This window comes from Anneissia japonica, unplaced genomic scaffold, assembly GCF_011630105.1.
Source record: "Anneissia japonica isolate Jap-2015-1 unplaced genomic scaffold, ASM1163010v1 scaffold287704_len1198815_cov201, whole genome shotgun sequence".
NCBI classification, from domain to species: domain Eukaryota; kingdom Metazoa; phylum Echinodermata; class Crinoidea; order Comatulida; family Comatulidae; genus Anneissia; species Anneissia japonica.
The window spans coordinates 686,269-700,139 of record NW_022731578.1 but is presented as its reverse complement, the minus strand read 5'-3'; the positions used below and the strand labels follow the sequence as shown (position 1 = coordinate 700,139).

The following is a 13,871-nucleotide window of genomic DNA, read 5'->3' as shown; positions in this document are numbered from 1 at the left end:
TAGTGTTGGATTTTCCACCCTAAACATTAAACAGAGCCCTCATTGGACTTTTTTCAAATAAGGGTCAGGGTGGGCTAGTACCACAGTCTGTACTACATAATAATGTATATGTACGTATCCACCCTAAACAATCAACAGGGGCCTTTATTGGACCATTTTCTGTGTAAGAATTCAAATTTCATACATTCAATGCTGAATATGCAAGCCAAAATATGATAGTTTGTATCAAAAGTTATATTGTTTATTAAACCTGATAACACTTAAAACCTTTGATTGTACTTAAAATGGACATTTTGCAAACAACAGATTGATAATGCTTTATCTACAGCCATACCATCACCATTTGATAACTTGATACTTTAGTTATGAGTACAAGTGTCTGAAAAATACCTACGTTGGAGATACAATAGGACACTTTAAGTACTGTCTAAATCAAAGTGACATATCCTTTAAGCAACAGAGAGTATCTTCACAATTTTATAAATGAAAACCTATTTCAACAAAAAATCTGTACAATTCTTTGGATGAACTGAAAGCAATATGTATAGGTTGTATAGACGAATTAACCTGACAAGCTGTTGGGTATTGCAGCTGGTTTAATTATTTCCTAACTATAGGAAACTCCTAGCAACAATTTTTAATCTGTGTTCTATAACCATAACAAAAATTGAAAAAAAAAAAAAAATTCGACCTGATTAGGTTTCTCATTCTTGTATTGTTAGTTGCTAAATAAACAGAATACTTAATGTTCGCAAATCATTATTATGACTTCACAAACTATTTACTTCATCCAAATTTTTACCATTTGTCAAAAATTCCGGGGCAAATAATAATAAATTTCTTCTGGTTTTTCTTTTTTAATTAATCTAGTACATACACATTAAAAAAATCATCCTCACTAAAATTGCCTCAATAATGTGAATGACATGAAAACAAATTCAGTTTCAGTACATTTTAATCAAATTACCTTTTAATTAACTATATCTACAAATATTATTTACAAAGAGCTCCTCTGATCATACAAATACCTAAAAATCAAATACCTAGTGAAAATCATCTTTGTATATACAACAGTAAGCTACTACTCTGCCTACATCTACACTGGTTAAATACATATACAATATAGTCTAATAAGGATAAACATACAGTTAAAACGCATACAAATGAAGATAACAATAAGGGAGAAAGTGCTAAGCTGTGAAACAAACATTAATTCAATCAGATGCCAAGCTGGCAGAATGTAAGCCTTGTATTCCTGAACATTCATAGCAATTTGTAAAAAAGCATAATTCCATACTAAGAAATAAACAATTGGCAATTTTAGTGTTATGGGCAATAGCATTTATACATGATCTTGTTGTCCAATATCATTTTTTTTTAAAAAGAACCACTTACCATTAGTTAATACAATACACCTGTCCATAGCTTGGTTTGGACTACGGTAGATCTAGTATAATTCACAGACATTTAATACCCAATTCACATCAGAAAAATATCTGGCAAGGAATTTCCTAAACAATGTCGGTTGGTGCACCTGACATTAAAAGTATGGGTGAAGCTAAGCTGAGCCCCATTAGCATGCCCACAAAACTGTTCTCAAGGGTGTTATAGGCCTCTGCAACATTTTATTTTTACTTTACTGGGTGAAGCTAAGCTGAGCCCCATTAGCGTGCCCACAAAACTGTTCTCAAGGGTGTTATAGGCCTCTGCAACATTTTATTTTTACTTTACTGGGTGAAGCTAAGCTGAGCCCCATTAGCATGCCCACAAAACTGTTCTCAAGGGTGTTACAGGCCTCTGCAACATTTTATTTTTACTTTACATGAATATTACACAGGACACATGCTAATCTTTCAGGGATGCAAATTTACATACACTGTGCATGCTATATTTTCTTTCGCACAGAATGGGTGCAACATAATCTTCTTGTGAATCAAGTATTACTATTCGTGTAGTTACTCAGAAATTTATAACTCACAATGTTGACCTAGATCACAATCCGAGTAATCAGAAAGTGATACTTTGGTGGTATAAGCCATCTAGGACTCGATGACTATACTTTGTTCAAGACACTCTGAATATTAACTTCTCTTCAGACTACCAAGTATAGGTACTATTAAATCTCTTGGGCATTTTTTAAAACCACCTTGCAAATAAATCCATTATCAGATTGAGAATAGCAGGGAATACATTTGACAAGAACCAAAACAATTTCAATTAAATTATAAATTGGTACTTCTTTCCTGAATCAATTTGAAATAATGAATTAATTTCATATTTATAATCCATATTATTTTTTCCGTATGATTTACAATGCAACTAATACTTGATACCACAACCATAACATTAATGCATACCACAACCATAACATTAATGCATACCACAACCTTGAGGTTGAGGGGTGCCACAACACAGCGATTTTGCTTCAATATTTTTCTTTAGCACCATTACAGCCATATTTTACATTAGTTCACTATGAACTAATATATTTTCAACATCCATCTGCAAAAATCACTTTATATGACAAAACGTTGAACTTTAGTGGCTATTTGAAAATTACATTAGAAGACACCAAGAATCAGCTGATCTTGACTACAGTAATCACCAATGCTAATAAAACTGTTTTCATGATTAAATTACAATTAAAATACAGTAATTCCAAGAAAAATAATTTAAATTTTGTACTCTACACACCATTCTGCCTGTCAGTTTGCTGTAAATTCTGATGCAAACCACACATTAGCTGATATAAGATATAGTTAAAAATTGACTTTGAATAATTTTAGCAGAGGTGAATGCAAAATGAAAGAAAACATTAGAATTCAACATAATTATACAACTTGATGTTTAAGTAACAAAATACTATACTATATAATATCCTCTTTATAAACCTAAAAATAACATGAAAGTAACACTTATTTTAACAAACATAATGCAATGATTCGACTGTATTTCACACAGAGTTTTAAAAATGATTTTTACGGCGATTTGATATTTATGATTAAAAACTTCACAATTAATAAACAAGATCAGTTTTGTAGAAATTATTATTGGTTTTTCTTATTGAACTGATCAAAAACAGTGTCTATGTTTTCTATAATAAAATAAAGATTGTGAATACTACTATTATAATGACTGTTTACTCTCTCTGAAGAACATTTCTTTATCCTTAAAATACAAAAATAATAATTGTTAAAGCAAATTGTGAATGAGACTGTCTCATGAACACACCTTCAGAAATTTGTACACAAACAAAAAGGCTAAACAAACATAGAAATTCCAAACTCTGAATCGCAAGTTATAATAAATTAATTCAATTCTCTGTGTCTACATACAACCTCTCCATCAATTCTTAATGTAGCAGCATTAACTGACCTCTATTTTTCTCATTACTATACATCGTATCCATCACCTTGCGTTAAATTGAAATAACCGTAGCACAGATATACCCCAATTTGCTGTACAAATGTTTCTTTTAGTTGTGAAAAGTGTGGTAAAAACTTAATGGTACTAATATACTGTATACAGATTGCCCTTTACACAAGGTTAGATTTCAAAAAGTTAAGCATCGATTACAATATGCACTTACTTAGATATATGCATACATTGGTTCCACTTTTAGTTAACATATAATCATCAGTAAGTATATAAATGACTATTAATTAGTACAATAATAGCCATGTTTTTATCCTTCATTTATATTTTTTACAATTTATCCACAATTTGATCAATATACTATGCAGCTTATCTACATTAACATGTGCTAAAGCTTTGGAAAGGTTAACATAATTCTTTATCTGTTAGCCAGTAAGGGCTCTGCCATAGGTAAACTGCCCATCGCACCAGTCTCTAAAAATGACTAACAGTATTCTACACATAAACATTTACTGAATTGACAATTTTGGTATCTACCCCATCAGAGTCTATCCATGGTCTAAATTAGTTGAAAGAACTTGCTCATGGGGTTTACTGTTTTACGCTGGGGACTACTAACACATTTGCTATGATTATTCTTACATGCCAGTTGTCATGATGATCAACATCAATCTTTTACCTTGATCTTTAAAATATCATTATTTTTGCTGCCAATAATGAGGAATTCTTTTTTAAACACATTTATTTATTTTTTACATATACCATAGTAAAATAAATCACATTGATTATTGCATCACTCTAAGAACTGCAGTGTGCTTGACATCACTTGCCTTACTTGTTTAGATTCCATTTTCATTACTTTATAATAATGAATAATATTTGATGACTTACCCCAATGATCTTGACCTGATTTTTGAAGTATGTATTAAATCATTTAAGTGTATTCCATGGGTTTAAAAGTAATCATGGAATGATCTTTCTTTCATTCCACACATTACAGATCTGTAAATCTGTTTCAATCATTACTTTCGATTTATCTTGTTGCTCACTATTAAAATATTTCTGTAAATTTTTTTTTCAACCCGCCCACAACCATTATTTTCTGGAAATTTGTTGCTATTCAGATTTACAGAGAATGGCGAATTATCTTGACCTCTGACCCACCCACCGAGACACTTTCCTTTGGCAAGGTTTTCATACAATTGTTTTTTTTTTATATATATATATATATTCATTTATATATATTTCAATCTATATATTAAAAAAGACAAGAAATTAAGCCATGTTTGGCTTACACTCAAACAGTAGCAAAATACACAATTCACTCTCTTCACTTTTGTAAATAAATAAATCATTGCATGTCTGTGTGTCACTGTGGTACCTGAACAGCCTCTGCTAACGATGGGGTCAATGTCCTTGTGTTTGCCAGCAAATTGCTGGTGTGAGAGTCAAAAGGTAGAGACATGGCCATTACATTTTGTATTCTGTTCATAGGTGATCCAATAAGGTTATTCCTAAAGTCATGCCCTTGAATATGCTTGGCTATATCTGCAGCATAGTCAGTATTGTTAGGTTCGTACGTTATTTGGTTGTCGCTGTCTACTTTTAAGCGTTTTACTACTGTTCGGTCAGCCTCGTCACAATCTTCCGTCCGCGGATGTTTTAAGCTTGGAACACTCAGCAATGAAACATCATCCAGTGGCAGATTGCTAACTGGCAAACCACCTGGTTCAGGTGATACTTCTCCGGCCTGTAATTCTGGAATGCTTGCTCCATCCATATTGCTTGATCTAATTTGACGAATATTATCCATTAGACACTGTGCCGGAGTTGGGCTTGCTATCGTCTCTGGATCATCTAAGAACCGATCCATGTAATCGCTGAAAAAACAAAATGATATCTTAAGGATTTTGATAAATATTTATTTGGAAATATTATGTAGAAATGGACGTTTAGTCATTAAAAACACACATCAGGATTTCAACCTGAATGCGTCAAGATTAAAAACAGGTACCACAACTGAACAACATCTTAGCTATGCTAAGTTTTTTCCTGTTTCCATGACAAGTGTTCATAACAAGCATCAATACTTACGTTATCCCAGGATGTAAATGATATTTCTTCTTTGATATCCTAGTTTGGTTTGCAAACACATCATGCCTGGCTGTCTTCTTCCAAAGATAATAGAATTGAACAAGTTCACCAACCGACCTTGTTTGAACCTACAGAAAGCAACATTAAATCATAATATATTTATAGAGTGCAAACATCCACAGCAGAATACAAACATCATTGTGAATCATGTTGATGACATCACAGTCTATATAAGAATCTATTTAGCACTAGTAAAACCCTTTATTACATTTAATGTAGGTTTTAAGTCTCTAAGGACAACTTGTCAGGTGTAATCTATAGCACACTTGGGATCTTTCTAGAAAATATTAAAAGCAATAAAGTGTATAATAAAAAATGTCTATAAATTACTCCAAAGTAATGGAATGCTAATGGAAAATTTCCACAAATTACTGTTATCCAGAATCATAAAAGAAAAGTAATTAGAGAATAGATTTCTATGTGATAGAAAAATGCAAAAAAAAAAATATTTTCTTGTTCTAATTTTAAATGATCTATATGAAGCAATTTGATATTGGAAATTATTGTTTAGTAGGTACTTAAAATCTCTCACCTTATGTAACTTAATTAAATGGAAGTTTTTGCCATAGGATCTGAGTCCACTTTCAAAGAATCTACACTCATCCTCAGACCACAAACTCATCTCATCCGTGATTGGTGCAATTTGCATCTTGTGCCTCCTTAAGGCTTCCTCAATGTTGTAACCACATTGTAGTAGCACATACAACACCTACAAATAACAATACAATGTTGATAATAATCACAGAAGCTAAAACCCTGCAGTGGTAATGGTAGTTTACATATATAGTGGGGGCATCAAAGAACAAAAATCTAAAGCATGAAATATCCTCTAACTACAAAAGGGAAACAACCAGAGAGACAGAGAAGACAGTGGAAAGAAAACCAATATCACTGCTCCGTTTTCCAGCACATTGAGGCCCAGTCAAAAAATTGTCAATTATTATTTACAACACGTATCAACATTTTATCAATGACCACTTAAGACAGTAAAGAATATAGTACTAAAACATGCAAATATTCTGAATTTTCAGAAGATGCTTTAGTTTGCAGATTTTTATTTTCTCACAGGTATGCAGAAGATACTGATATCTGCAAGCCTCCTGCAACTCAAATGGGAATACAAGCATTTACGTGCCTGTTACCTTGTCCATTAGAAATGCATACACAGTGTGCTGCTGCACCTTTTGTGGAGTTTTCCAACATGTATCACCTTTGCTTAAACAATCTCTTATATATTATCTCAAAGAGTCTTTACCTTCTCATCATCTCTAGTATGTGCCCCTTGGCTAACAGCATGAAGGTCTTTGGCAGTGGCTGATGTGGCAACTTGTACTTGACGCAAGTAACTTTCTGTTTGACTGTCGTCTAATTTACTAGGGTCCCACAGCAGCCTGTCCTCATTCTCATAGGCTATCATTACATCAAAAAAACAGTTAAGTTAAAATTTGTATAATTATGAATAAACAAGCATTTAAGAATTATTTTTAATTGTTATTACTCCATATTTTTCATTGCATATCATATATTTAAAGCCCCATTCCCAGCAAAATTTCAGTTAAGAAAAATCTGATTTTTATACACAGTATGTTTATAAAGATTTATAAATATAATATTATAAATATACTATGAAATTGCTAGTTTAACTGAATTTGTCAGACATGAAAACGGCTGACATGATATTTCCGTTGCTAGTATTGACACATATGAAATATAATATTTCAATGCAATTGTTTCAAATTCGTCAAAAAATTATTCGGACAATGAAACAAACATATTTCAGGCCTACACGATTGACCGCAGTGTGCAAGATGTGAAGTACAAAAACTAATCTCACTCTTTATTGACTGTATAAAGTATACACAAAAGCGAAAGCTTTCTAGTGGATGCGATCTACAATCTCTGAATTTGCCTAGTAATGAAGAAGTCAGAGAAAATGGTAATCTTCTATGAGAAATAGTCTCTATTTCTCATTTTTTTCTCCTTTTATGTAAAACTAAAATTTATGCCAATATTTTTCCATAGTTTATAATAATTAGAGTAATGCATATGCATTTTTTCTATAAAAAAAAAATCTTATTTTTTAGTGAAATTTTGCCGGGAATGGGGATTTAATAATATAAAAATACTAAAACAGTAGTTAAACAATTAATTATATTAATAATAATAAAGTTTAACCTTTGTATATTAAGATACGTGTCATGAAATGAGTTGTGGTGAGTAGCAATGTAGTGTTGATGTTCTTTGTGATGCAGGTGTAGTGTGACTGATATGTAAATGCACAGGTTGGCATGCACCAGTGACTTGGTTGAATCTACTGATTAACTGGTGGACTGAGCTAGAGGACGTAATTTGTTACTTTGACTAAGGCATGTACTCTACTTGAGTCTTAGCAAACGGCAAAGTTTTTTGTAGGTACTGCATGAACCATTGTGTGTGTAAATTGGATGTTGATTGCCTGAAACCATTTGTCAAAATAAAGTCAAGACAATTTGGTTGTATAAAATTGTCTAATAATAATCAATTCATCCATATATAGTTACTGGTTCCTGGCAGGTACTGACTTCAAAGCAGTCAACATTGATGTTATTCAAATCAAACCGAAGCAGCATAAAAATTAAAAAAAAGATGTATAAAAATGTAGTACATCATTACCTGGGGCATCATCGTAGGGGCAAAGGCCGTCCGGTATTACAGCTTGGAAGTCCTCTCCTACACTAATTTCCTGTGGGTTAAACATGTATATAAATGAATTCAACATTAGTCACCACAGCACTTGTCTTTATTGAGCTGCAGACCACATTACTGCTTAAAATAGCTTATTAACTGGTCATTTTTCCTTTATTTTAAACAAGTATCAATACTCCTCAAAAGACCTCTTGAAATCCCTTTTTCCTTGTTTTAAATAATAAACTACACAACACTTCCTAAAATTCTCCTTACAATCTAACTTTTCCATTCTTGCTAAATCATGCATGATTGTTCTTTTATGATGTGATGTTATGATCCTCTCTTGACTTGGTGAGTGCAGAACGTGTTTCTAGTGAAAAGTGCAACTAATAAAAACATGGCAACATGAGCATTGGTAAGTGGGCGGAGCTTATAATGACGATCACCTATGGACGTTGAAGTTGACTTTATTTCCTGTAAGCTACAGCACACTGCGAAAGTATGAAAAAATTATGGTAAGCCTAAAAGCATGTCATCCTGTTGGTTTCATTTTTTTTTTCGCCCAGAATTTCCTGCAAATGAAAGATCAAACCAACGAAGAGGTCAATTTGGGTCACTGACGGGTCATGACTAACACGGTATTATTGCATTGCAGCTGAAAAGTGTACCACAAAACACATGTTTTCTAAATGCTAACCCTTTAATGCGTGCTAAAACACAGTTTTAAAACGCATTCCTAACTGTGTTTTTGTTTTTTGGCTGGTTTCTGCTTGGGAAAAAACATGTTTTAATAACCATCTAAAAACATGTTTTTCTGCTCAGTAGAGCTAAGGCCCTTAGTATGCTTGAAACTGTCAAAATATTGAGTTCATTTTATTGAGTTTATGATAGATGAACTTAATAATTAATCTATATTTCTACAGACCTGATGAATTTATTCAAGGATATTTAATTGTCATATAACCTTGGTGTCCAACTGTATAGGCTGGCTTACAAAGACTTCATTCAAAAATGGGTAAATCAAACCTTTACAATAGGGCCTTCAATATCAAGGTTAAGTTCTACTTATCAGGAAGGCAATAGGTTTGTTTACTCTTCAAACTTTCATGAAAGTATTAGTTTGCAGGTTGGTCCTAATGCTTGCGACCACTGGTCCCAGATGCTACAATTTCAGTTTTTATATAAATACTATTTTTTGTAGGATTGGAATAAATGTTATTGTGATTGATAGATTGTGATTCTACACCATTTTAAGCAATATGCAAAATATTCATTTGAAGGTGTGGATCTCTTCCAAAGCTTTGTCTACACTATCAAATTTCATCAAAAAAGCGTCATATAAAATGTGATGGTAAATAAGAGTTGAACATGTTCAACTTTTTTTTATACAATTTGACAGTATGTAATATGATGTCATCGTACCCATATATCATTTTTTTGGTCACATCAAATTCGATAGTGTAGACAAAGCTTAATACATGTTACTTTGTTTACCATCACATATTTCAATATATAACTAAAGTAAGCATACTGGTTTTAACTAAAATAATATTCTCCCATTTGATTATACAGTCACATTGTTTTGCCTTTCAATAATTTCTAAATTTACATTTAACCTATCTGTTTACCTTTTTCCAGTCATGTTGGGGAATATATTCTGAGTCTTCAGAACAGCTATCTTCTTCATCGTCAGGAGTGTGATGTGTAGTGGCTAAACAAAACAATATCAGTTCATAATAACATCACCTGGTATTCCAAGTTTTAAGTAACAACTTACAATAAAAATTCATTAAATAAGGCATACTGTATCCTAAATTTTATTGATGAAGATATTTAATACTATATGCATGGAAGAAAGCAACAAATACATTTAACAACTCACATCTGAGCAACCTAGCTGTTGCTAAACTTTCTGCATTATGGTCTGGGAAGAAGTCACTGTGTAACTCATCGGCATCCTCATCTCCAGCATCATTCACCAGGTTGTTGTCATCATTTGGCAAAAGGTCGCGACCTATCTCTTCTTTGTCAAGCGTCAAATCATTTGTTTCTAATATCTCATCTGTGCTGTTGTCAGTACTGTTTGCATCATCTTGAGGCGACCCATCCTGACGTCCACAGTACATAGCCATGAGTTCGTCCATTGGGATTTCAGCATCCTAAAAATCAGCAGAATTGATTACTGTAAATATGGAAGCTGTGTGCTTTGGTTGAGGAGCTATGTGTTAAAGGCCAAAAAAGTACTATTGCCCTCTTTAACATAATTTCCTAAAACATTAACATTTTGACCAAATCATGACGTACAAAACTTTGTTTAAAGGAATAGGCCTAAGTTAGGTAGAAGAGCATACGATACATGAACAATTTAAATCTGTCCACTGCTCTTAGCTTATGTTAGTTTGTAAATGCTTGCAAATATTGTCATAGTATTTTCCTTTACTTCCACACCAAAGTCATAAGTTAACAACATTTAGTATCAAAGGTCTGTTTGATGGGCAAAAAGGAACAAAAGATTCGTACAGTATACAGTAATATTACATTAGAACATATTGAGAAGGGTTTTAAAATGTGTTGTAAATATGGAAGTAAAATATTAAAGAACTTTGGCCATGTGAAAAAAATCAGTGCAGTTAAACACAATAAGTAATAAACAGTGGTAACAATCAGCTGTGTTTTTAAGACAGTGAGACAGACAAAACAAGTAGGGCCTTGGAATCACAACTGTAATTTTATCTCAAAAAATTAAATATAGCTAACATTTTTTTTCATCTTTTCAGAGTTAAGATTAAGAACATTCAACATGCTGATAGGTACGACTAGCTGAAAAACACTTGGTAGAAACTGGGTTACATTTATCTTTACAAGTTTATAAGCTTTGAGACACTGATCATACTTTTCCTTTTACTATCAGGATGTAAATAAATAACATTCTATCACACTTAATACAGGAAACCGATAAGAGAGGCATAGATTATTTTGTACCTTCTCCAGGTCGTTCAGTTCCTTTGCAGCACTGTCACTTCCTTCCTGGTTCTCTTCATCCTCCAAGGTTCCCTCGTCATCATAATCATGGACCATCATGTCCGCTGTCATTTCAAAATCCCGATCTGGGCCCTCTGTTAATAAAGAAGAGATGTAATTAAGTGGGGAAAATTACATCAGGAAAAAAATGGCGACCAAATGAAACATGTCCAACAACTTAAAGTCCTGAACTGAAGGTCCCTTTAATAGACTGACAGAATTAAGTCATGTGATTTCAAATTTAGTACCATTATGTTATCGTTTATATATTATTAAAATTGTATACATTAATAATAGAATTAAGCTATTCCAAGAATTGGAATAAATGGCAACCAACTAGTATAAAATTCAGGTTGGTAGACAAAACTTTAGATTCAAAAGTTGAAAACAATGTCCACAAGAGAAGTAAATAACCATAAAATATCCTTATTAAACCCAATGAAAATAAGTATGTTTTTTTTGTTGCTTGGAGCTGCATGGTTTTGGTTTTTGAATATGTTGCTATAGAATCTTGCTGTCTTGTGCAATAACACAGCCAACATTTACTGTGATCAAATTAAATCCTTAAAGTTAAGGTCTTCCAATTTTAATCTCAAGGTTGATAAAGTAAAAGAAATTTACAAACCTGGACTAGAGTCACTTCCTACTGTTGGCTGAAAGCAAAATAAATAACAGTTACATTTTTGAAAAACATTAAATATTTTTCGTATCTGGTTTATAGGAACTGATGCAATGATTATTCCATTTGTTCTGCAAGTTTCATATATTCAAAATGTAAACTATGTAGAGGGTTCGTTCATACATAGTACATCAACTGTGAAATATACAATCAAATAAGCATTAAATTATTGGAAATTGCATTTTAGCCCTCCTTCTAAAACACATGTAGAGTTGCAATGGCAGAGAACTTGGGATCAAATGTCTGAAAGGATCTGCATGGCTTTGTGTACATACAGTGGCTACTAACAATATCATCGATGCCTACACAGCATCACATAACATTTTCTATTAAGGCCGAAAGCGACTTCAAATAAAGAGGAAAAAACAATTGCTGGTGCCTAACATTTGAGAAAAATCTTCATATACTAGTTTCATTAATTTTGAGACTGGATGTTGCAATGGCATCATGGTTAAGAATGTGGCCTTAAATGTCAGCTGCTGAGCAAGGTTTCTGTCTGTTTCACCCATTAACAAAAATAAAATTTGCAAGTTACTGGACTGCTGAATTATTATTTATCACATAAATTTGAAAGACTATGCTGGTTCTCACAGCAGTCTGATTTAGGGGGCACACCACTGCATGCCATCCCTTACCACCAAAAATCAGTGTTTAATTTTTTATAAGTGACCACTTTTATTCAGATTTCAAAATATCTGTAATTATTTGTTTGATAATTATATATTGAACTGAAACAAAGTCACAGTTTTGGGGAAAATAACTGCTACAAGCACATACTTCAAATTGCCAACATTACTACAAATTCAATTCTGGTGCAAAATGGTTTGTGGCTGTTGTTGCCATTTCCTGCTAATTCTAGATGAAAATATGTGAAAATATCAAAACCATGACTATGATTCACAATATTAGTCATTAGTATTAGGCCTAGATTACAAATGTTCGCTTCATTGTATAAGAAGATGGGAATTTATTTAAATTCATCATAATTGCATTAAAATTTAAAAAAAAACTTTTATCAAAAATAATAAATCCATCGGCATATGCCTAGGCAACTCATGGATTTGGTTAGATTAAAGATTTAAGATAATTTTATTGTCAGAAAAACTTGGAAATTATATTCCACGGGCAGTGTAACACAGCATAATGTAATCAGTGAAAATTATTATTTTTATGTTCTGGCTTTAGTTAGATTAGGCCAAGACCATACATTCTCATATCAAATTGAGCTTTCTCTAAATTCATACAGTTACAGTGTACTGCTGTAGGCCTACAATAGTCCTGTTCTGCTACAGACGGGCTTCAAAGTATTTTTTTCTCGTTAACTTTATTGAAGTGCAGTCGCGTAAATAACATTTAGTTCGTCAAATACAATTCATATTTAAATGTCTTAATTGGCAATATTAATGAAAGGTAAGACGTTTTTTCCAACTTTATTTCACTTCGGGTTCAGATACACAGGCCTCGCCAAATAAAACTTTTTGAACGATCGCTCCCGACGTTTGTCATCCGCACACACGGAGTGAGTGCGTCACTTTCTATCTACGGTCTTTCTACACCGCCTAACTCTTGTGTGTGTGAGCGACGCCTACGTTCAAAATATATAAAAAAAAGTCGATCACTGCCTACGTCGCCCATTTCAAATATTATTTGTATCACAGCAACACTGTATTAGTCCCTGAAAATTCACATCTGTAATACTAACATATCTATTGTATTCTACAGAAAGTATGAACATAATCTAAATATTCTAAATACAAAAATATTTCGAAATAAAGCTGGTCTGTAACTCTACTTCCAACTTACCTCCGCCATTCTCGCAAACTATTATGGGATGGCAGTTAACTGTAAAAATAACCCGTATGGGAATTCCCATCGTGAGGTCACTGGTTGGTAGTAGAATTCTGATTGGCTGTCTTATATACTCTTGGAAAAAAATATTAAATAAAGCGGATTACATTGAATATAGACATATAAC

At 32.7% G+C, this 13,871-nt stretch overlaps 1 protein-coding gene across 3 annotated transcripts; it reads right to left on the bottom strand.

Moving 5' to 3' along the window:
- Window positions 1–937: 937 nt before the first annotated feature.
- On the bottom strand, window positions 938–13,766 carry LOC117115410 (mesoderm induction early response protein 1-like). 3 transcript variants are annotated; one of them, XM_033259183.1, is made up of 10 exons: window positions 13,700–13,766; window positions 11,843–11,870; window positions 11,179–11,312; window positions 10,079–10,355; window positions 9,825–9,907; window positions 8,182–8,251; window positions 6,785–6,939; window positions 6,062–6,238; window positions 5,470–5,597; window positions 938–5,255 (listed from the first exon to the last, which is right to left on the bottom strand). In XM_033259183.1, exons 1-10 carry the CDS (start codon window positions 13,706–13,708, stop codon window positions 4,745–4,747), a joined length of 1,572 nt encoding a protein of 523 aa, XP_033115074.1. In that variant the 5' UTR covers window positions 13,709–13,766; the 3' UTR covers window positions 938–4,744. The 3 variants fall into 3 exon arrangements, with proteins under 3 accessions (XP_033115074.1, XP_033115073.1, XP_033115075.1); XM_033259182.1 differs by lacking the exon at window positions 13,700–13,766 and adding an exon at window positions 13,599–13,646; XM_033259184.1 differs by lacking the exon at window positions 13,700–13,766 and adding an exon at window positions 13,523–13,546.
- Between the last annotated feature and the right edge of the window lie 105 nt (window positions 13,767–13,871).

Bases quoted from the DNA above. Each gene is read 5' to 3' on its own strand.
- LOC117115410 (XM_033259182.1), bottom strand. From the start codon at position 13,631: ATGTTCATACTTTCTGTAGAATACAATAGATAT. The intron at 11,313-11,842 runs GTTTGTAAATTT...CTTTATTAACAG, and splicing joins AGGAAGTGACTCTAGTCCAG to AGGGCCCAGATCGGGATTTT. The intron at 6,940-8,181 runs GTAATGATGTAC...ATGTAATGATAG, and splicing joins CCCCTACGATGATGCCCCAG to CCTATGAGAATGAGGACAGG.